The 24,846-nt window shown below is 40.3% G+C and overlaps 1 protein-coding gene across 28 annotated transcripts in view; it reads right to left on the bottom strand.

Annotated features, from left to right (window-relative positions):
- Window positions 1–24,846, bottom strand: part of ARPP21 (cAMP regulated phosphoprotein 21) — a 163,831-nt gene that overhangs the window by 90,202 nt on the left and 48,783 nt on the right. For 18 of the 28 annotated variants that reach the window (XM_069561354.1, XM_069561364.1, XM_069561367.1 and 15 more), the window contains 8 exons: window positions 24,262–24,428; window positions 22,771–22,812; window positions 21,905–21,994; window positions 17,695–17,839; window positions 16,157–16,235; window positions 15,446–15,505; window positions 14,581–14,721; window positions 1,231–1,339 (listed from right to left, as the gene is read on the bottom strand). In XM_069561354.1, coding sequence (XP_069417455.1) covers window positions 1,231–1,339; window positions 14,581–14,721; window positions 15,446–15,505; window positions 16,157–16,235; window positions 17,695–17,839; window positions 21,905–21,994; window positions 22,771–22,812; window positions 24,262–24,390 — 795 coding nt within the window. In that variant the 5' untranslated portion in view covers window positions 24,391–24,428. Of the gene's footprint in view, window positions 1–1,230; window positions 1,340–7,231; window positions 7,419–14,580; window positions 14,722–15,445; window positions 15,506–16,156; window positions 16,236–17,694; window positions 17,840–21,377; window positions 21,707–21,904; window positions 21,995–22,770; window positions 22,813–24,261; window positions 24,429–24,846 lie in introns of those variants that run through there. The other 10 variants (XM_069561382.1, XM_069561379.1, XM_069561380.1 and 7 more) reach the window with 5 other exon arrangements.

The raw sequence follows: 24,846 nt of genomic DNA, 5'->3' as shown, positions 1-24,846 counted from the left end.
ATGAGGACTGCTCTTCTTCTGCCTTCTATTTGAGTCACTTCCTGTGCTTCTATTGCTTTTGCATCTTATTCCTGCCATTCCTCTCCCGAACGCCCTGCACTAACCACATCCATCCATCCATTCAACAAACATCCACTAAGTACACGACCTGGGCACAAGTGTCAAAGTCAACTCAAGCCATGGTGTGGTTCAGGGGTGGTGGCGGTGGGAGGAAATGAGATACAAATGATGGACAGTTTTTTTGTTGTTGCTTTTTTTTAAAGTGTCAGAGATGCACATACTGGCTCACAGTGACTCACTGTGGGTAATTAAAATAATAACTTGAGTGTGATGCAGATTGTCTTACCTGTCAGCATTCTAAAGCAAAGTCATTTTCATAAAAGCTCTATTTTCATTGTCAGAGACAGGAAGCGTAATTGGAATGGCATTTGTATGACTTTCTATGGTTCTCCTTATCACTGAAAATGTGTTTTCTTTTGCCATTTACTTAGTTTTCTTCTTCATCACCCTGGAACCCACCCCCTCCACCCGGAGGAAAGTTTCTCTAGCCTTGTCAAGTTCCTGTGAATAACGCTATTCTAGAACAATGTGATGTTTTGTCACAAGCAAGAAACAGGGAAGGAGGAAGTTCCGCTACAGTTCGTGCAAAACAAGCAAACAGCTGACATGGAAGTTAAAACACAGCAAGGGGTGGCGGACTACAACATCAACTCGGTTCTTTGTCGCGAAGACTTATTTTGGGAGAGTTTGCAAAATCCACCTGGCCTCACCATAACAAGGTTTGTTGTTTACAGCTACATCAGTTGATCAGCGGTCCATATTGACAATCCAGCGCAATGTGTGCACAACGGAAGGATAAAGCTGTAGGGAGGGGAACGACTGCCAGAGTTACACAGACACCTGGAAATGCGACTGACAAAGCTCTTCCCAGCAGCGCAGAGCCTGCGGCACCCCGACCCCCCCCAAGGCATGCAGCAGAGCCTGCGCCAAGCACCACCCATGCAGCCCAACACAGAGCCAGCGCTGAAGCAACCGTGACGTGGTCTTTTGCTACCCACCGAATGCCAAAGGGGGAGGCAGGGGTGGGGGGCAGGAGGTTGGGGGGGGGTTCTCTTCAGAGGCAGGGGAGATTTGGGAGGGGGAGCAGGGACAATGGAAGAACGACAAGAACATCAGGCAGCCCACCTTCCAAAACAACAACGTCAGCCACTCTCAAACTTGAGAACCAACCTGAGTGTCTTCTTTATCAATACTAGAGTTATCTCGCTTCAAGATAAACCGCTTCTGGGATTCTTCACCTTTTTCATCTTTTAAATGTTCACAAAACCTTTGCTCTGGTCTGCCAGCAAAGTAAAACATATCAATAAAAAAAGTTTTTTCCCCTGTTTAAAGTTATTTCTTAGTGTTTTTTTTTTTCCCCCACAGTGGCATTCAAGAAAAAGTTTACACATGGTTTTGATACTAGAATTGCTGGCAGTATATAGGGAAGTAATACTGTCACTGCGCATGTGTTGTTAGGATACCTTTGCTTTGTTTGGAATTCAGTCTTGTTTGCTGTATGCTGTTCACCATGGTGGAAGTTAAAACAAAATTTTAAAGGCCTGCAAATATATAGAGTGTATTTTCTATTTTCTATAGTTATTTTGACTTCTGTCAGTCCTGAATTTCATTAAGTCCCCACCCTTATTCTCTATATATGTTTAGAATTTGGGATTACTACATTAAAACTAGGAGAATACTTCCTATTATACTTTCCCTTTCGAGAGCCTTCTGAATATGCAGTGAGAGAGAGCTGTGTATGAATTATTTCCATCTTTCTTTAACGACAGATGCTTTGGAATCTGGCTCCAGCAGACTGACATCCTCGACCGTGTCTTGTAAATCAGTTGAGTAACTGGGGGAAACTGGAGATGTTTGGCTTAAACAACTTAATGCCTGATTAGCATGGGGAAAATGTTCCAAGCAGTTACATGGTATTGATTAGTCAATTGATTTTTTTAAAGATCCTCTTAATCATCTTGTATTATTACAGGAAAGGGCTCCACTACCCTGTTCATTTCCCACCAGCGTCCCTGCACATCAGAGAACTTCAGTGAATGGCTTGTGCTTTGGTTAATCACAGAGGAAGTGCTAAAATGTGCATTTCTAGTATAGAAGCAGCTGTGATTGATGGCTCTCAAAAGGTGTCTCTCAGGTCTGATGTATCACTTCTGAAGCCAGGTGGGTTTTCTGTCCCACCCCCCCCCCCCCCCGCCCCGGGTTCAGTATGCATTCAGTCATCAGGAAGCCAAATCACTGCATCTGTTGTTTAATATGAGTGGCTAGTCATTAAGAGAATCTCATTGTTTCCTTATAGCTCCAAAATAAGCAAACAACACTTTAAAAACAAAGGAGCAGTTTAAGTGTATAATTCAAATCTTGTTGAGAAATATTGTTTCCTTAAGCACTCATACATCAATTATTATAATACTAGGGAGCAGACAAAACCAGAAAATGGAAATAATACCAGTTATAGCTTCTGGAATCAGATGTAATTTCTGCATTCTTTCATTTAGTCTTTGCAATAAAACTTTGATGTAGGAAAAACAAAAAAATTTTTTTTGCCTCTTTTACAGATAAGGAAACTATCCCTCAAGTGACTCTTGACTCCAGTTTATATATTTTCCCACTAAGCCACAGGCATCAAACAGCCTGCTTACTTCCTTTCAGAGAAGTGAACAGTCTCTGCTTACATTGTACTCAGTTGGCTGGAGGGCCTCACACCTCAGGATAAAGCACAGAAAACCTGCATCATATCATCTTCAATATTAATGTAAATGTTATCCATGGAATTAACATGGAATAAAATATAGCAATCTGGGTATGCGGATATGACATTTTAAGATCAGAGCATTAAGGAGACAGAGTAAATTTGCACTTTATAATGAAAAGATCATTGACAGTAAAGGAATTAAATATATTTTGGTGGAGCCCAGTCACAGGACCCTTCAATCACTTATAACACTATAAAGTCTGACAATATTATAATAGCATGAATAGCTACTGGTCACTGTAAATGAGAACAATTCTCCAGGAGTTTTTTTTAAAGCTTCCCAACATTTTTAACCACTCAGATATTGTTATATACATATTTTTATGTAACAAGGGAAATTAAGATATTAACTTGAACACAAATGCTAATAGTAGCAATGTTAATTAATCCTCTCCTAATAGTCCTGAGCTCTGAACATCTGATAAACTCCAGTCAATGAAATGATTGGAGAACGGCTAAACATACAGATCTGTTTCTTGTATTTGTTGCTAATCATCTGTAAATGTTCACTTAGAAGTGAAATGGCACCCATGATCATAAGATGAATTTGCTTCAGACTAAATTCTTCTTTTGGAGAAGGAAATGGCAACCCACTCCAGTGTTCTTGCCTGGAGAATCCCACAGACTGAGGAGCCCGGTGGGCTTAAGTCCAGAGGGTCGTAAAGAGTCGTGAAGCGACTGAGCATGTATGCAAAGTGCTCTTTAAGGAGAAAAATATTTAGAGTGAGATTTCAGCATACTAACCAGAGAGATAGACTGCAAGCTCCATGTGGGTGGGGATCTTGCTTTTTTAAATAGTGTATCCTTGGTGCCTAGAACCATGTCTGGCATTGGGAGGCATTTGGTTGGGTGAATAAATGACTCAGTGTATGAATGAATGAAAATTTAGCACAGCTGTATATAAGTCACAGTAACTCAGGGACAGATCAAAGAATCACTAAGATATGTGGTCATAAATTCATAAATGTTTAAATTGTAAAACAGAACAGGATAGAGTTGGGTTAGTAGGAACATAAATTCAAATTCAGAACATTAGGAACATCTTTAAAAATCAGATTTATGTTTGACTGCAAGCTGACCAAAACTAATGGTGTCATTAAATAAAAGGTTTTTACACTGGAGGAAAAGAGGTGGAAATGGGAATTTTAACTTTTTTGGTTTGGGAACTTCTCAGTTTAAAGTGTCATTACAGTTACACAAGAGCTATTTAACCATTATTTTTGAAACTTCATTTGCATTTCTTCATAGTGCTGGTTTATTTTTATTTCATAGCAGGACATATTCAGGAAAAACACATCCATCACTTAAGCAGGGGTAGTCAAAGGAGCTTGTCTGAATCAATAATGTAAATATTATTGAGAGCAATGATATTTGTTACTCTGATATAAACTATTCAAATGGCATCATCCACAACTGTTTTCAAAAAAATTTGTATTTGAACATTAGAAATTAACAGTACAAATAACTAAGCATTTCTTGACTTACCAAAAGTGCTTTGAAAGATTATAAAGTAACCATTTGAAGTTTGCATAAAAGGAATAAAATAAACATAATAAGACTTTTCCAAGTTGGCTTCATAGAGACTTATCTAGAGGTAAGGAGTAATTTTCAGTTTAAACTCATGCAAACTGTAGTTTATGACTGAAATATTACATGTGACTGCACTAAAAATTACCAGTAATGCACTGTTATATTAAAGCTTTTAAAAATCCTTTTAACCACTAATTTAACATCGTAGTAATATTATTTCTTAGCCACAAAATGAATGAAACTATATAATATGGTATGGGCCTTCATTTAAAATGGTGCTGAATTACTTTCAATGGATCAAGATGAGGATGTAACTCTAAGAACTCCTCAAAGCTGCAAAAGGTCACAGTATTTATTAAATGAATGATAACTAGAGTTTACTATGTATCTCGTGGCCACGCATTATACTTGCCTGCAGTTTTTAGTATATGTGCTGCTGAAGCAAGCACTACATGCCTACATTATTTTCCCTGGAAGATGTTAGTCCATGAGTTATTTCTACCTGTTTATCATTACCAAAAAGCAGAGAAAACAAATCTAATGTTTCTTCTTGATTTAAAAAAAAAAATGTTTTCCCACAATTCATAGCAGGTATCTACTATGGCACTCCTTGTTCATGTGTGGAGAACAGCGTGAGCATTTCCAGTCTGTCTTGGGATCCCCTAGTCAATCCTTTCAGAAGTTTGAACCAACTCCTCACTGTTCCTGATTAAACAAAGCTCATGAACTGAGAGGCAGTATGGCTCAGTAAAGGGACTTCCTTGGTGGCTCAGGTGGTAAAGAATCTGCCTGCCAGTGCACAGGAGACAGGAGTTTGATCCCTAGGTCAGATGATGCCCTGGAGGAGGGCATGGTAACCCACCCCAGTGTTCTTGCCTGGAGAATCCCATGGACAGAGGAGCCTGGCAGGCTACAGTCATGGGGTCGCAAAGAGCTGGACACGACTTAGTGACTGAAAAACAACATTGCATAAGACTATCAAACTGTCTTACTCAACTGGTTCCAAGTTTAGCTTTTTTCTCACCTGAGGCTTAAAAGAAGATGAGCATGCTTTATTGTGTTTTTTATCTTTTTGATCCAGAAGTATTTTCAGTGGTTTATTCTCACTGCCAGTTTCTTGAAACCAAATATATACTTTTCTTCCAAACAGTTCAGCTTAATCTCTCCCCGCTTCCTCCCCCAACATACACACAAATGAAGAATTCAATTCTACTAAATGCAGAGGAGCATCAAGGGACATCTTTGAATTTCATCCTGAATAATGGAAAGATGGTCAGCAACATGCACACATCTTAACAAAGAAATGTGGCTGTGCACAACGGGATGAAATGCTTTATGTGTAACACACTCATCAAAAATATTTTAACAGTCAAACATATTAGAGAAGTCTAAGTGGCCCTGTTCCCTTCACATGGGAAAATATTCAGTTACAACATTGACAACTGATGTGTGTGTGTGTTGTGTGCTCTGTGGCATCTGACTCTGCAACCCCATGGGCTATAGCCCGCCAGACTCCTCTGTCCATGGGATTCTCCAGGCAAGAATACTGGAGTGGGTTGCCATGCCCTCCTCCTCTTCCTGACCCAGGGATTGGACCCATGTCTCCTTCGTCTCCTGCATTGGCAGGTGGATTCTTCTCCTGAGACACCTGGGGAAGCACACTGACAATTGATATGTCTTATTTATAAAAGAAAGTCCTACATTCTTCTTTCCATACTTTATAATTTCCACTTTCACCTTGTCCTTTTGATTCTCTTTTAAATGAGACTATACCTTACAAATTCAGTATTCTAGCACTTAAGTCTGGAAACCAAACACCTTCAACCAACAAACTACAACTTCTCTTTCTACTCTGTACCTCAGTTCCATTTTTCCTAGAGACACAGTGATACGCTCACAGCCTCTCCAGTAGCAGAAATCTTAAGATTAATAAGACACAGGAACTACACCAAGAGGATTCATTGTAAACAGGCTCTGGCCTTCAACTTCCTCCAAGGTACAAGTGCTAACATGACTGCTCCTCTTCAAGGTGGATCTAGAAGCATCGAAGGGAGCCTGTAGAAACTGGGCCTATTTCTGCTGCCTACGGGAGGCCAAGCTGCAGATGGAATGAACCAAGTCACCATAATCTGTCTCCCTCCAAAACTACTGTACATATAGGAAAATACCCTATGTAGTATTTATGGTATATAAATACTATAAATAGTTCATGTATAGTGAACCTTCCTCTGTTGCTGCTGCTAGGTCGCATCAGTTGTGTCCGACTCTGTGCGACCCCATAGACAGCAGCCCACCAGGCTCCTCGGTCCCTGGGATTCTCCAGGCAAGAATACTGGAGTGGGTTGCCATTTCCTTCTCCAATGCATGAAAGTGAAAAATGAAAGTGAAGTCACTTAGTCATATCCGACCCTCAGCGACCCCATGGACTATAGCCTACCAGGCTCCTCTGTCCATGGGATTCTCCAGGCAAGAGTACTGGAGTGGGGTGCCACTGCCTTCTCCAGAACCTTCCTCTAAACTGCTGCAAACTGTAAAATACAGATAATGTCTTTACACACTTATACACCTAGGCTGGCACTTACATACCATGTGTTTACACACACATGCACAGAGTCCTGATCAAAATGTTCCTGGCTCCTCCAATAAACTCTGGATAGAAACAAGATGGATCTGACGTATAGCCTGTACTTCCATGGAAAGTATGGTACTGAATGTCTGAGAAATGCTTGGCCCTTGAAAGAACTGAGAAAATGGGTCTTATCTCAGTTCTAAGTTTTGCCAGGACAGTTTTTAATCCAGTGTGTTCTGTGGTTCTGGAGTTTTGTATCACAGTTTTAGTATTCATTTTTGTATTAACATTAATTGAGTTCTCTGTTAACTTTAAAAAAATTAAATGTAAATTAGGATTTTATTTTTTTTTAAAAGAAAAGAACAACAAAAAACAAGTGAATGGGTAGTGTTCGGTTTGTCTCTTGCTTTTATCATCATTTGGGGTTATTGATTCTGTTTATGTTAGTTCTTGTTCTCCAAACCTCAGTCGTGCTGAGTGACAGGGGTGGTGGATTTCAGGCTTGATCTGTGAATAGATCAGATAAGATCAAGACATAAATCTCAGCCTAGCTCTACCTGCCTAGAATGCTGTGAGCTAGTTAGCTAGATACTTGGAAATTATTTTTAATGCATACAAAAGTTCTTTTTAAGAAATGTGATATTCAAGATATTAACATTATAGAAGGTACATGCATGTTTCATTACAAAATTAAATAGCAAATTATACATTCAATACTCAGAGGCCCATAAATAATTTCACATTGTGAAAAGAACATAACCCACTTTATTTTCTCTCCTCAACGATGTATGTCTGTCTCACCTACAGACTCTGGTGTTGTCTGAGGTATTTGAGGAAAATGATATGAGAAAACACATTGAAGAGAAATGATATGTGGGTTGACCATTGTTAATAAATAAGTCTTAACTTTAGGCTGGAGTACTGTTTAGAGAAGTAGGTTGTGTGTTTAGGAAAAAAAAAAAATTGTCATGGTTTTCTTGAGAGGAATGTAATTCTTCATTAGGTTCCTGACCTTTGGCTTCAAGTCAGATGATTTTCAACACTTTTCCTATAAAAAGTGTAGAGTAAAGTTGTCCTGTTCAGAAATGACGGGATGCCAACCAACTACTCAAAGAGTTTCCAAGAGGCGCTTGGAGACAGTGATACTAGGTCCTCTTCAGAAGATTAATAAGCAAGCATCGTCTCAGGACACTGCTCAGTTCATTTCACTGCCACTCACATTCCAGCCAAAGGAAAAGAAGGAGAATAGATGTGGGAGGAAGAGCATGGGTCTTTCCTGCCGGGAGTGAAGCGGTTAAGGCTCAAGAACTAAAGATTCCCACCTTCAACCTGAGCCCCTTCAGGAAACTAAGCAGAACAGATGCCCCTTGACCCTGCCGGGTTGCTGGCCACGTCTCACTAGTCTGCCCCGAGAGGGTGGTGGGTCCCCTGGTCCTGTTCATAGGGAAGTCAGTGTGCCTCATCTCAGGAATGTTTAACCAAGTCAACTGGGCTCAACTGCTTCACCCAGAGAGGGGCTCTGTTTGGCTGAATCAGAACAAGTTTCACGGTTCTTGAGATTTATCAAATAGCTAGCTTGGACCACGGAGGTCACTTGGGCAACAAACAAGCAAACCACGGAGGTCACTATATGCCATCCTCACTCCTGGCCAAAACCCACGTTCACACTGGGAATCAGGCACTTGGGCTCCTGAGCACTAGACTCTTAAGTGTCACCCTCAGTGTCTGCCTTTGAGTCCTATTCTTGTTTCCTGCTTGTGAAGGCCTGTAACCTCTCTCCCCAGAAGACCTACCATTTCTTTCCTTGCTCTGTGCTGTTACACTAGGGGATTGGAGGCAAAGACAGTGGGAGAATGTGAAAGACAAAACAAAAAATTGTTCAAGAGATGACAACGTTTTAATATGAAGATTTTTTAGAACTAGTTAAACAGATGCTCTGACACACACAAAGGCATTCAGATATACATGGGACTCTCTCTGCCTATGACTGATCTTGGCCCTTTGGAAAATACTAGGGAAAGTAGATGGTTTCTAGTCTTCAAATGATACACCTTGAACATGCATCTTTTCTCTCGGAGGGAGAAAAGGAGAGAGAGGTGTAGAAATTGTCTAAGAAAAGAACAATGAGCTGCTCTGGGCTATACAGGTAGAAAAATAAGCAAAAGAGAGACAGTGAAAATTAGAAATAGACGCAAAGAGAAGAACAAAGCTTCTCATAAAAAAACAGACCCATGTATTTGCAGCATTTACACATATATATTTTAAAGCACTGTTCATCTTTTAACCTCAATCCTAAACATCAAAAGTAACATGGGACTCCCCTGGTGATCCAGTAGTTAAGAATGAAAGGGACATGGGACACGAGTTTGATCCCTGGTCCAGGAGCATTCCATGTGCCACAGGGCAACTAAGCCCATGCACCACAATTCCTGAAGCCTGAGTTCTAGAGCCCCTGAGCTACAGCTACTGGAGCCCACACGCCCAGAAGCCTGTCCTCCGCAGCCAGAGAAGCCGCCACGATGAGAAACCCACAATGAACAGTAGCCCCCGATCTCCGCAAACAAAGAAAGCCTGTGGCTCAGATGGTAAAGCGTCTGCCTGCAATGCGGGAGACCAGGGTTCGATTCCTGGGTCGGAAGGAAAGGCATTGCCATTCTCCCCTGGAGAAGGAAATGGCAATCCACTCCAGCACTCTTGCCTGGAAAGTCCCATGGATGGAGGAGCCTGGTAGGCCACAGCCCATGGGGTCCCAAAGAGTCGGACACGACTGAGCAACTTCACTTTCACTTTGTGCACAGCAACAAAGACCCAGCACAGCCAAAAGTAAAAATAGACTTTAAAAAGTAACATGATAGAAAGTAAAAACATTTTAATTATCACTTGCAGTACCAAGTTGCACACACCCTAATACCTCTGCCCCAGATTTCCAAGGGGCTCATCTGATATTGCCAAATAATCTGACAGTTAACAGAGAATTCCAACAGAAAAAAATTTGTAAGTGCTAGAGATGAAAACATACTTTTGGCCATACGCTGGGGAGGGAGAGCCCGACTAAAGCAGAAACAGGACCGAGCCTCAGTTCAAAAACTCCATTCGTTATTTCAACAAGATGATGGTACATTCTAAACAGCGGCATCACCAATCATTCAGACCTGCTCTGTGGGCTGAGTGTTGTGCTGGATGACTGAGGTGGCGCATGCTCGCCTGTCCTCTCGCTGCCTAGCCCTGAGAAGCAGCGGGGACACAGCGGTGCCAGGGGAAGGCGACTTTTCTTTGCTAACTCTCCATAGTGCACCAGTTCACTTAGAAGAAGGCACCTTTTGGGAATGAACCCCAAATGAACACAATTCTTATTTCTTCCTCTCTCCGGATGACTACACCCTTAACCCCATGCTCCTGTGGCTATGCCATGAAAACATGCATTTGGACAATTGAGTTGCTTGGAAGAGTAATTTTGTGTTCACACAAAGGACAGGCTCATCTCCTGCACTGTCGTTATCCGTAAACATAGATTTTTCATTTCTGAAAACACCGATTGAAACGGAGTATAGGAAGTTTCCACTGACTGGATATCACTCCCTCTAAATTCTGCACATTTCTTCCCCAAATATCGCACCTTGTAGTGGTGATAAAGAAAATCTGGCAAATGCTGACATATGGGAGGAAGTATCTGTTAATTTACTGACACCACTGAGTGAACCTTCAAAAAAATCTCCCTCAATCATTGTTTCTTATCAGACCACAAAAGATTTAGGCGTGGAAATTCTCAACCAATCCAGGAGGTCTTGGGGATGTCGATCAAGATAGTCTGGATTGTTTTGCCTTAAAGAGAGTTAGATTACTTAGTAACATTGTTCTTGGCATGAGACACACTGGGTTGAGATTCCAGCCATGCTGATCATTGCTTCTCTGGAGGCCCAAAACTGAGTCTAGCATGCAAGCTTCAGTAGTTATGGAGCCCTGCAGGATACGGAATCTTCCTGTACCAGGGACCAAACCTGTGCACTTAATGTTCTTCTTCTGTAAAATGAGGCTCTAATGACTTAGGTTATAAGTTTGCTTTTAATATTAAATGAAATAATATACATTAAATAAGGTGTAAAGTATCCAGTACAATTGAACAAATAGTATGCAATGCTATTCTAAGTGATACACATGCATGTGTATATATAATCCCCACAGTCTGTCGTCATGACTTAAATATTTTGCACTTCAGGTGAGACTATTTTCTCTCCATGCAAAACTTTTTGTATGTTCAAGACACATTCTATAGGCACTTAAACTGCAGACAATCTAGAAAAACAGGGATTCTGGAAATAAATCCCAGCCAATATCTAGCTGACAGGCATCCACTTCAGAGGAACACCTTACATGCCAGCATGGTCACTGAAAACGAAAAGTTAAAAAAAGAAGTGTTCTCCCTCCCTTAGCCCTTCAGTTCATTTTTGTATCTTCCATCCAGGTTTTCTGCATTTCTCCCAATCTACAATGACGTTTAAACTATGCATCTCCATGCATTTGTTTTGGGGTACTATTAAAGCGGACACATTGAAACGGTATCTCCAAAACACAAAACCGACAAGGAATCATCTGAGGAATTTCCATCTCAGCCTCCTTCCTTTATAGAAATGGAAACATGTTCATCTAATAATATATCTAAGCCAATATGGTCCCCACAGCCAACATAGGCCAGTTGTCCTGATGGCACAACTCTCAAAATTATCAGAGTCAAAAATATGCAAGATGCCTGGAACCTGAAGATATATTCTCTTTTGAACTTTAATTCCATGAAAACATGGCACCAGACTTTCAACGTCAAATATAATTTCCCACAGAACGACATTTCTCCTTTGCTAAAACTGCTCCAATTGATTCAGGTCCTGAAAATGTGACTGGATGCTACTTATAAAAGCACATTACATTCATCTTTTTCTCTTGTTCTGAAAGATATTAGCTTCCCCCATCCCCATGTCAATCCCTGGCAAGAGCCACTCAGGTCAAGGATGGCCAGAAAGGTGTCTGGAATAGAGTGGTGGGATTTGACCCAGCTGTGGATGAAAGATTATTAAATTCAACTCTTCAGGAAATACCTTGATTGTCCATGACATACAGTCATTCGTCTTTTTTGTTTGGGAGTCACAGAGCGGGGACTCAATGTTGATGATCAAAGGCAGGAACTAGACAAAATGCCTAGCAGTCCAGGCACTTTGTTATAGGAACAATACCTGAAGGTGTTTCCCGCACAAGTTCTGCTCTTCCTCAAGGCATAAACACATGGCATCTATTGGAAATTGGTCATTAAAGGAAAAAAAAAAAGAAGGCAATGGCACCCCACTCCAGCACCCTTGCCTGGAGAATCCCATGGATGGAGGAGCCTGGTAGGCTGCAGTCCATGGGGTCGCGAAGAGTCGGACACGACTGAGCGACTTCCCTTTCACTTTTCACTTTCATGCATTGGAGAAGGAAATGGCAACCCCCTCCAGTGTTCTTGCCTGGAGAATCCCAGGACGGGGGAGCCTGGTGGGCTGCCGTCTATGGGGTCGCATAGAGTCAGACACGACTGAAGCGACTTAGCAGCAGCAGTGTTCTTTTGGAAGTGAAGAAGTCTGATTATATGATGCTCATTAGCAGAAAAGAAAAGCTTTAAGGGACAAATTATGTTCTCCAGTGGTATTTGGAAACTTGCAAGAAACACAAGGATTCTAAGATTTGACCTACAGAACTTTCTGAAATAAAGGGAATGTTCCGTATATTCTCTAATTGGTGCACCTGAAATATGGCTAGCCTGACTGAGGAACCAAATCTTAAAGCTTAAATTCTATTTCAATAATTAATTTTAAATGTAAATAGCCATATATAACTAGTGACTACTATATCAAACTGATTGCAAGTTTGGAGCCATTGCTGAGTTACCAAGAGCCTTTATACAGAGTGTTTTATTTTCTCAAAAACTGTTTGACAAGAAAACAGGTCTCAAACATGTGTATCAATATTTATGACTATGCGACTGCAAAATCAGGGGTGAATTAAACATAAATGCACTGTCTCTACTAGTTGAAACCACATCAATCTATTTGATCTATGGGCTTGTCCATGTCTCTTACGGCCTCATAGAGGAAGAATTAAAAGGACAGAACTGCTTGCCTAGTTTGCAGTCAGCGTGTGTGCCTGCGTTACAGTATCTGAAAATCATAGTTTGCAGTCAGCGTGTGTGCCTGCGTTACAGTATCTGAAAATCATAGTTTGCAGTCAGCGTGTGTGCCTGCGTTACAGTATCTGAAAATCATAAGAAAAACCAGAACGAAGAATGAAAACAACAACAGCAACAACTAGGAGTATTTAACAGAGAGGGAAGGATTAAAGGACAGTGACCTTTCAGTCCTACTACTGTTCAAAATAGGAGGTCCGTGTGCCAACAATCAGATAAACCGGAAAGCCGATAAATTTTAAGATGTGTTTTGCCCTCACAATAAAATGCAACCACAGGACCCAAGACTTCTGAAGCTCAAGGGCCTTTAAACATTAACCATTCCAAACTCTCTCCTGCAGATAAATAAATAATCTGAAGTCCAGAGAAGAGAAGCTCTCAGTGTCCCTGAGATAATAGCCAATCTCAGTAGCCCCAGATCTCCCAGCTTGAGTTCTCCCGACTATGACCTTCACACTCATTCTGCTCATCACAGACTGTGCCTTGAGCAGAGAAGGGGCATCATCTCCACCCCAACAAGCCGCAGCCTCCAGAGAACAGAAACTGATGTCTGAACCACACTGCTGTGCTTGACACAAAAGTTCCCTTCGGTAATAGGGCATTCCTAACAAACCACGCAATGCGCACAGTTTACCAAGCACAACTGTCTTAAGAAATTGCTTTATATGAGGACAGTTTTTCAGTTTAATGTGTACTGTGCTGTGACAATGTCTGTGCTTCAAGGAGAGGTGGGTTCAACAGACATAGTGTGAAGTTTCTAAAGCAAATGACCACTCATTTTGTGTTTTCAGTGACACCATGAAAACATAGTGAGATAGAAGCAAACAGTTGTTGAAAGAAGCAAAACCAAACAAGCAACCTTCTTTTGGAGCCAGAACTTAGATATTATCTGGCTCAAAACACTCTGATTTTATAAGCAAAAAACAAAAAACCCTGAGAGGGCACATTTTACATAACTTATTTCAAATCACCCAGGTAGTAAGTAAAAGAATTGGGTCTTAGAGGCCAAACTTCTGTCTCCAGGTTTGGAGTTTTTGTTATTCTAGAAACCACAGTAAGATCAATGTCTTGATACCAGAAAAAGAAAGAAAAGGGTAATTTTCCTACATATGTTATTGTTGTTTTAAAATGTCTGTTATTTTTAGTCAAAGTTGTAGCTGACATAACATGTTCCATGTTTTCTGTATAACCACATGGATTACTAATGGAAGGAAGAAAATTGTGTTTCAGGAGCTATGTAACAGATCAGGGAATAAATATACTTTACAGCCTAAATTTTATCAACTTTCCTGGTCCACAGGTAATCTTCTATAGATAAATGCCACTATTATTGATAAGAGCAAGAGATAAATAACACTGTACATTTTAAATGCCATGTACTTTGAACTGGATACTGTGTTCTTATAAATGAATCCACAAGAGAAAGAGAAAATGCTAAATAAATACAGTGAAGGGGCTTACATTCTTGTGTTGCTGGTCTTGTTGATGATGACCGATTTCCCTGTTTGATCCACGTTGTGATCCAGCCCAAAGTAAGCGGCCACTCGATGGACAAGCATCCTCTGATAGGATGACATCTGAGGAAACTTTTTATAATGATTACTGGAAAGGAATACAAGAAACAGCAGTATCAGCATTTTCGTTTCTGGCCCGTAGTACATTTGAGAGATACACACACAAAACCGTTTCTTTTTCATTCGAACCATTAAGCTTATTTCATTCCTGGCATCACTCAATGTTCTCATTTCCAGACCAATTTTCCACTTATAGATGTATTGATTAAAGTACAATAAGTGTTTTTGTTTTAGAGTTGTGCATTTCTCAGACCACAGGGAACTCAAGGTTTGCTGGAAAGTATATTCTGTTTTAGTCCAGGAGATGGTATCCACAGAGCCAGGCACAGCCACAAACGCCAGGACATAATACGGGACTGCAGATGTCTATCTGGAGATGTCACTACACGGTTGACACTGAAAGCAGCACAATTATTTCCAGGCATAACTGACTACAGCCAGCTGGAGCCCATTAAAAAACTATAATAAAAACGAAGAGGGTCGCTTCTTGTCACTGCTACTCAATGCTAATCAGTGGCCCCCTGTTTATAGCCATTTTGTCAGGAATTTAACAAGCAGGAGTACACATGGTCCAAGCAACAATTCCCATCAGCACATAGCTCCTAACTCCAATAGCATCTCTATTTAATGAGTCAGCAAACATATTAAATAATGTTTTATCTACCCCTAAATCTTTCCAGAATGAGTGATTAAACCCATACAGCAAACCAAGACACATCAGATTCATTAACCGGCACTGCGATTCAACATACTTGTTGTCACCAATGAAATCAATAATTTCCTGCTCCATTTTCAGGAGTATCATCCTGTCTCTGCAAAATAAATGTTAAAATGAAAAGGCTTTATGGACTATCTATTCCCAAAGACTTAACAGTTTCATTTACATGTATGGAAAAGATTGTTTAAATCTACATAGCTACAAATCAGCATCGAACTCGTCTCTGAAATGTGATGTCGAACTATCTGTAATTCCATTCTCCTTAAGGCGATTCCTCATCTGTTAAGTATGTTCTGCTATTGAAACCTTTGCAGTTTTTAATGTTAACTAAGACATGCAAGGTATTAGGCCCATAAAACACACTAAGTAAATTGTGTATTTTAAATTAATAGGAAACTTTAACAAAGCTAAACCCAAATAGTTGGTTCAATAGCTGCCCTCAAGCATATTTGACATTGCTTCTCATTCTCTATATTTTCCCCCTTACTAAGTGTCTCTTTGTGACCAGAAAGGCAGAAGTTGTAAACTATAATTTATTCACTGGACAAGTACGAAGGGATTAAGACTAGCTAAAAACATAAACATGAACACTATTAGCAGAAAAGAGAAAATACAAGAGACGGTTTAAGACATCAGAGATGGACTCAGTCTTCTACAGCTTCCCTCTTAGAAGTGTTTGCATGAATGACTTTATTGTAACATTCTACTTGATGCCTCTAAAAACAAGATTTACGTAATGATTTACCTGGAATTATTCTTTAACGTGTTAATCAGAAACTCATGTAAATCTATGCCTGTAGAATCCGTATATTCTTGGCTGCAATCTGAAACAAACAGCAGGATGGAGTTATGAGAAACGGCAGGGGGAGGTGGGCTGAAAAGGGTTTTCCCAGCCTTTCCCTTTTCCCTTACGCTCCGGTAAACTTAAGGTGAATCTACTGGTGTTAGAGATACATGTTATGAAACTAGCAACCTGGCAACATTAAATCAGGATGAAAATTAGATTCGGGGATTAAGAACACCCAGTAGATTTCCAGTGTGGAAAGACCTAGCTGTCATAGGAGAGGAAGTGGGCACGGTCTGGGTGGGTGGCTGGGTGGAGTCAGATGTCATGAGTTCATTTTGGGCTGTCAATCAGCAAGGGCATGACCTCTCCATGACAGTGATGGGTACTCCCAACCCACAGAGAGAACTCTCAAGAGCTTGAGATACCATGGAACCCTCTTTCTCTTAAAATGGAGAAGGCAAAAACTGAATGCTCTGTTGTAAAACTGTCTAAATATTAACTGATACAAAATATAGGAGGGGATTAAATATTTCCAAGTCTTTCAAGTCTTTTGATGCTGTCTAAAGCTTAATTTCTAAAGCCATCTTAGGAAGCTGTACTTGTTTACTCTCGGATATACCTTGGCTTTTAGATGTTCAGCAGCTGAGACAATCATTATAAGCAGATCTGCGGTTATGGAGCAGATGTGAAGTAATTGTCATTTCTCAGCTGGTCAAATGCCTTATACTGTCTCAGGTATTTAAAAAAATTAGTCTATTGCCAATTTGTTTATTCATGGAATTCTCCATATCAACTTACTTTTGTTTCTACTTTTGCTTTCTTTTTTTGTTTGTTTGTTTTACTTTTGCATACTTATATGTAAGGCAACAAGTTGAAAAGTCTGGATTGTAGCTTTGTGGTTTTATAAGGAATGACTTTTGGGGAAGAAATTTTTCCTGTAGTAGAATTGTGTATATTTTACATGAGACATGATGGGGCAGTATATATGTTGCAGAGACCAAATTCATTTAGGCCAGATAAAATGTTAATATGTGTTCCATTGACGTTCACAGATACATCTGCACTCTGGGGACACCACTTACCACTTATCAACTGAGAATTGCCAATCCACTGTCTGTCTTTTAAGATAAACATGACACTTAAAAGATATAAAACTGGGTACCACTACTGTTCATCAGTTCAAATTAACTGGACTAATACATCTGAATTAAGAACAGATTTACATTCACTCCCTTGTACAAACTTCTCAAAAATAGATCCAAATGAATATCCAAAGAAATATATGATCCTAAAAATAATCTTTTTAGATACACAAAAATGACATCATGAACAGAAAAAAATCAAGTTCACATCATCTTTTACACACACACACATACATACACATACAAAATTTTATGCAAATTTTGGTGGGAGGTGATATTGTATAAAGTCTAGAATGTATTCTGTGACTAGTTATGTATAAACTGAGTAAGTTAAGGAAACATTTTCACATTCACCTTTTGACAACATTCTGATCTTGGGTTTTTCAGAGGTTTTATCTTTGTTTTTATCCTTTTCTTTTTCTCTTTCAGGGTCATCTTTCCTAGATTTATCCTCCTCTTGCAGGCTGGGAAAACTGGAAAGCTGTAAATGAATTGATTCCTGTTGGGGAAAAAATATAATAATTTAGGGCCAAATTTAAGAATCTCTGTCTGGTTTCCATTTTGCAGAGAGATTATTAAGAACAGGAAAATGAAAGCCAGGTACAGATTTTTTTTTTTCTTAAATGGTAAAAAAAATTATACCTGTCAGAAAAATAATTGCTCTTTAAGATGAATTAACTTTGGAGGTCAATGGAAGGTCATGAGAAGTAGCTAGTACTAAAACTTTGCCTTATGAAGATTAACCGCAAGCAAGCTAAATTCCTGTAGATCCCAACTCTTATTTTCTCTATAGGCTTATTTTTAAACAGGTAAGAAAAACTTCTGTATCAATAAGTTTGCATCACAGCTACTATCATGTCTTAAAAATTAACATAAAAAAGAGGCTTCTCCAAGTCCTTTTATGATATAACTCCTTGAACGGAAAAAATTGGCACAAGCACAGACAGACAGATATTACATGAATCATAATTACAGAAAAAACAGACACAAATAAAGGCTATAACAGCCCATTTACAATTGAAATTTTGTTTCAGAGCCACATGAATACTGATTTCTACCACTATGAAAAATACAACTACAGAATTGAAGGAATCCTAGGTATGGGTTATCCTATGTTGCTCACAAAAGCTATTAATCAAGCATTAAAACTTACAATAAGCACTGCCTTTTGGAAAAGGTAGAAAATAGGACCATATTTTCCATCAATTAAATATAAATATTCAATATTACTTTAATCCTAGTATCAGTGAATCCTTTCAAGATGTAAGAGTCTCTTGAACTAATGCTTGGTTGACCATTTACAGTATTTGGACTGGTTCCACTTTTGTATTTATTGATTTTGTACTGAAACAGATCATTTCATATGAACTCATATATCAGCCATTTGGATGATAGTAGGTTCACTGTTTTGAAGAAGAATGAGCCAAATTATGTTTTTCAGTTTTTTGAAGAAACTATGCTATGATTAAAACTATGACAAATGAGCCAACATTAAGCCCACTGGTTCTTATGTAAGAGATCATCTAATGGGAAATCTTTCTTCCACCGGCGACATTAACATTTATGATGTTAGGGGAAAAATATTCCCAATGACTAATAGTGTTTCCCACTGAAAACTAAACTAAGACTTTTCTACATGTGACTAAACTAATGTCTCTACATCCTCAAATTATGGCCAATCTGGGAATCTTAATGGTTCTTGGTAAACCTAGCTGATCTGACAAGCAGAAAACCAAAGCCCTCCAATGGCAAGTTTCTTTTTTGGGAGGGGCTCTATTGTGTATGGAGAAGGCAATGGCAACCCACTCCACTGTTCTTGCCTGGAGAATCCCGGGGACAGCAGAGCCCGTGGGCTGCTGTCTATGGGGTCGCACAGAGTCCGACACGACTGAAGCGACTTAGCAGCAGCAGCAGCAGCTATTGTGTATTCTGGGCTGGAATAAAAGGTCACCATGGTTGGAAAGCTGCATGATACAGAGGATGAGTTAAAACACATTCTCATGGTAAATAGTTATCTTAGCCAGGTTTCCTGATATTCACATGTTTATCCCGGGGATGGACATACACAAACTATCCTGGGGATGGCCATATACGAAACTGAGTGTAATCTGATGATAAGGTCTTTTATCACAGCACTTGGGACAGAAATGTCTTAGTCTGCAAAGATTCAGGCAGACTTTGGTGTTACGGTTTGCTTCTACTTGCTAAGGAAAAAGCTGGAACATTTTTGCTCCGAGTGGGGAAGAATCAATTCGACAGTGGGTCAGGAGAGGAAAGCGAGGGTCCCAGGTCAGGAAGTGGTCTCATTACTTCTTCAAAACCGATTGATCCATCGAGCCTTGGTAAGTTTAAATCTAAAATCAAAGAGGCTTGGAAATATGAATGGAATAGCAGAGGCTAAAGGACATTATTTTTTTTAAAAAAATGTACAAACTCCTGCCATGTGTTGACAAACATTATACTCAGAAAAACACCTGCCTTTTCTACACGTTATGGTGTTGAAAGAACACACGAAAGTGCTATAGAGTTGGTAAAAAACAATCTGTTCTTTTTTAATATTTTTATTGATATGCTCCATAATAAAATACAAGTGTTAAATACATCAGTACAGGATAACTTTATCTCCAACAACAGGAAAAGAATGATTCAAGTTGCAGTAATACACTGATAGGTAAAGAGTATAACATTAGAAAAGAAACACTTCTTTTAACTTAAGGACAGACTGAACCATCTGCTATGGGTCTGAGATCAAGTAATACAGGTAGCAAGAGTTTTTTCCCCACACAGGAAAATGAAGGCAGTTTTCCAAATACTGTGAATACACACATATTGGGGGAGCCATACAATCCGTATACCGTACACTTCGGCCAGTGTTGTCAGGGATTCAGTTCCCACATGATGTTAAGTGCCGGTGGTACCTAATGAAAGCATTGTATACAAGCTCAAAGGTCTGCTTCTTTATTCTCTAAAAGAGCAGCAGGGCTACTTGCTTATATGTGTTTGGGGTGGGGGGGCGGGGCGGGCGGGCCCTGCTCCCACCGCCTCAGCCAGTCCCCAGGAAGGCTTGCAAGTTCCAATTCCTACAAAGCTAGTCTCAGTTACTCAGCATGGGGCCAGCAGGAGCAAAGTACCATTTGCCTCTTACTTCTCTGCTCCAATTGCAAGGAGTAACCTAGGCTTAGGTCCAGGGTGGGCACAATGATACAGATGATCACTTGAAAAAAAAATCTCCTCCCAGTACCTCATCAGATAGGATGAAAAAAATCAGATGAAATCTATAAAGGCTGTGTTCTTCTGCCTGGCATTCGGAGCAGGGGACCACTGGGGCATTATTTCTCTCAGAGTCTGTCATTCTGCAGAATTAACATGTATTGTGTGCATTACATCACAAGCCATCCATCCACACTGAATGAGATAAGCTATGATATTCACCTCATTCCCCCTTTTGAATCTCCATACAAAAAAGAAGCACAAATAAAATGCTGAACAAAAGCCACACGTTTCTCAGAGCCCAAGGAAAATAAAACTTGTATGAAACATAGTGATGGCTACTGAAAGCTAGCCCGCCCTTGGCGTACGACATGGGTGGCAGGTTAAGGAAATGAGGCTAGGGGAAAAAAAAATACTCTAAGATGATATCTACGAGGAATTTATTTTTGGTCCTTTGAAAGAAAGTGCTCTCAACGCTCTCTGTATCCAAGAGGAAAATTTTGAGAATTTTAATTAAATTATAAAGAGAAAAGCAAAACACAGCCCCCCCAAATAATGCTAATTTAATCAATTTTTCCTCCTCTGAGTTCAGATAAATCATTTTACTTTTGTCCTGACTGCTCTCAGCCTCTGATAAAACAAGGTAAAAATTTAACAGCAAGACCATTTTTCTAAAAGCGAATATGATGCCTGAAAGGCAAACAAAAATAAATACCATGTGAAAAGTTTTGTTGGAAGTTGAATTTTTAGAGCTGAATAGCCTTGCTGTAAGGAGCAAAAATTAGGGGTAAGGATGTACAGCAAAGTGTTAATAATATTAACTTAAATTCACATTCATCTCAGATTTATTTCTGGACCATTTTTCCAGTAGTGAGAAATCTCCACCAAAGGCCCTAAAAGTATGTCTCCAAAGCTCAATGCACCTTATTCACTATTTCTGAAACTTCATAAGAGCCAAAATTAGTGTTTTTATAGGCAAGTGCATTTTGGGGAGGTAAGACTCTCCACTAAGGGAGGAGACGTGGTACTTGGGACTGTATTTGGTTCAGTCTGATCAAGAGAGAGCCTTTGAGGAATAGCAGCACGGCCGTGCTTACATTTTAAGTTTTAATCTAAAATCTTTTGAATTCCTTTCCATGTGCAGTGTTCAGAGGGTCTGGAAAAAAAACAAATGTAATACTTTGAGACTGTTCAACTAATTTAGGGCGTCTCAGAAATAGGGGAGGAAGCTGGACTGTGCCCTTCTTCAACTAGTTTTTGCTTCCCCCCAAGACACTGTTTAATGCCAAATAAATGTTCATGCACACGAAAGCAGATCCCGTTCATCCATGACCCATAAAGACAGGGCGTATACCTGGTCCTGAAGACTTTCCCCTCCTGGTCTGGCCGAGGACTCTTCACAGACAGCAAGGCTGCGAGTCAGTTTACCTTTTCCTGCTCCTGACTGGGGAGGCGAAAGAAATGGGAAGGAAAGGAAAATAAAGAAACAAACAAACAAACCAGGAAATAAACTCAGGCTGTCAAACCATCTCCACCTTCTCTGGACACTCCCAAATCAAAATTTTTAAAAGCCAGCTTCAAATCCATAGCTCAGGGCTGTCTACACTGGTTCCAAGTGTTGGACCCCTGTGTCAATGGGGACAAAGCGTCTACTTTGGCTTAAAGCATCGGATCTGTGTTGATGGCGATGCAGGTGGAGGAGAGGGTGGAAGAATAAATTTAAAGAAAACTCTTAGCAAACTGCCCATCGCACTGGGAATGTACAAAGAACATACAAGCAAGGAGGAAAAGACAACACAGATGAATTTCTACTAAAACTGGGTGTGAAAGTGATCTGACTGAGAAAATATGTTAAAAGTTGAAGACTGTATCCTAAACATCAGAACCTGTTTACTTCAAGGCAGAAACTAATCAGACATACAAAAAAATTTGCCCCAAATTTGATTTAAAATGAAAAAATGAGCAGCAGTTCGTTTGTAAAGCACTGTCAAAGTTGCCAGGATCAAATATATATACACTGCAGCTATGTGAGCCCTAAATGCTCTAATTAAAAAGCACATAGAGCAAGAAAGAGCAGTGTCAACACGAGCACATCAAACACAGGTAGCGCGGATGCAGCCAAGATCTACATACAGCCCTGTGTCTCCTTGGCAAATCCTCTAACCCTATGTGGCATATGTAACCAGGATATCAGGTCAACGCAGAACTCCAGAACCCTACCTTGGATTTTCTTCTCTCTTGGTTCTGAGCCGCCAGACGCCTCTGTATGTTAGAAACAAAATCAAACAAACCAACAACCAGGAGAGGGAAGTGGGGGGAGACAGAGAAAGAAAAGGATGTCACTAGAGCTGAAAAATCAATAACAACAGCAATTATAACCATTGGGGAGGATGCCTCCTGCCCTTGCTCCTCCAAAACTTTTGACCATTTAGCTTTTATCCTTCCCTCCTTACAGAAGCTCATGTGTGCTTAGTAGCTCCGTTCTGTCTGACTCTTTGTGACCCTATGGACTGTAGCCTGCCAGGCTCCTCTGTTCACGTGATTCTCCAGGCAAGAATACTGGAGTGGGTTGCCACTTCCTTCTCCAGGGGATCTTCCTGAACCGAGGATTGAACCTGTGTCTCTTACATCTCCTGCACTGGCAGGCAGGTTCTTTACTGTTTGAGCCACCAGGGAAGCCCCACAGAAGCTTGTTGGGGAGTGCAAAGGCTGGCCTTGAGGTCATTTGGCCATTATGCCATTATCTGCCTTTGCACATTTATGAAATAAAAACAGTTACCACTTTTGTAGTTTGGTTCAAAGAAAATCGATACAGGTTATTTGTAAGTCTAGTTTGTTTTCCTTCTGCCAAATCTCCTTCTCTCATAAATCCTGACCACTTAAACATATCACTTTTTGAGTACTCTCAATCACCCTCAAACTACCCCCTGCCTCTTCCAGGCATTTTCTCTCTCTTCCTGGCTGGGAATTCTAAGCTTTTCCGCGAATAAGAATCGATGCTTAGCCCGCGCAAGAAGGTCAACCTGTCTGCCAGAGCTCATGTCTTTGATATTTCTTGGTCTGTCATGAGCTGGCCCTTCCTCTTTTCATGGAATACAAATCTATTTTTAAAACTCAGCTAGTATAAAGCTGCCTCAGGAGAAGCTCTCCACAAACTCCTTGAGGTGGTCTGGAAATTAATATGGAGAAGCTGCGGGCAAATTCAGTCATTAAATATGTTCTTTGGCTATATATATATATATATATATATATATATATATATATACACACACTATTTCAAAGGGCATTTTGACCAGAATGTACTGTTTAGTCAGAAAAAAAAGGACTAATAAATGGGAAAAGAGAAGATTTGCTTTATGAATTTTCTATTCATTTTACTTGGGATTCCCAGGTGACTCAGTGATAAAGAATCTGCCTGCCAATGCAGGGGGGAGATGTGGATTCAATCTCTGGGTCAGGAAGATCCCCTGGAGGAGGAAATGGCAACCCACTCCAGTATTCTTGCCTGGAGGATCCCATGGACAGAGGGGCCTGGGGGCTCTGGTCAATGGGGTTGCAAAGAGTTGGACATGACGGAGCATACGTACACATGTTCATTTTACTAGTCAAACTCTTTACAAGCAAGAAGACAAACAAACCTTCCGAGTATCTTCAAAATGAAAGAAAGGGGTGCACAGTGTGGTATGACAAGTGGGATTTCTCCAGGCTCACCTGTAATTCCAGTTTCTCCTCCTCGTCCAGACTTTCAGATTTAATCACACCATTCTCCGGAGTGGCCGTCTCCTGCTCAGGCCCACCTTCCTCCACTATGGTCTGACTCAGGTCTCCTGGCTCAGACATTCTCCCAGATGCAAATTAAAATCACAAGGTTTGACACCCTATAAGGTGAAGACATCAGAAAATAAAGTCAGCGCAGGGTGAAGTCTTGACCATTACAGTTGAGATACTGGATTCTTCCGTTTGTTCTCAAAATCAAATGAGCAACTCCAGCCTCTCTGCCAATTGCACCCAAACAGAATAAAACAAGACCAAATCAAGGACCCCAGACAAACACCAAGAGGCAGATTTGGTCACTCAATCCCTTGACACACACATACACATGCTCCTATCAATACACCTTGCTGTCGGGGTGGATCAGTACATCTTAAACTGAGACACCCAAGTCCCACACACCTCCCAGTTCCTATGCTCCACTCCAAAATGGAAGCAGAAGAAAAAGAGAGTATTTCCCCAACTCTTCCTCCGCTTCCGAGTTGGGAGGTGGTACCTTTCTGCCGCATCTCTAAGATGACTCAC

This window comes from Ovis canadensis, chromosome 19, assembly GCF_042477335.2.
Source record: "Ovis canadensis isolate MfBH-ARS-UI-01 breed Bighorn chromosome 19, ARS-UI_OviCan_v2, whole genome shotgun sequence".
Lineage (NCBI taxonomy): Eukaryota > Metazoa > Chordata > Mammalia > Artiodactyla > Bovidae > Ovis > Ovis canadensis.
Note: the sequence above shows the minus strand (reverse complement) of the source record. Positions and strands in the feature narration are given on the sequence as shown.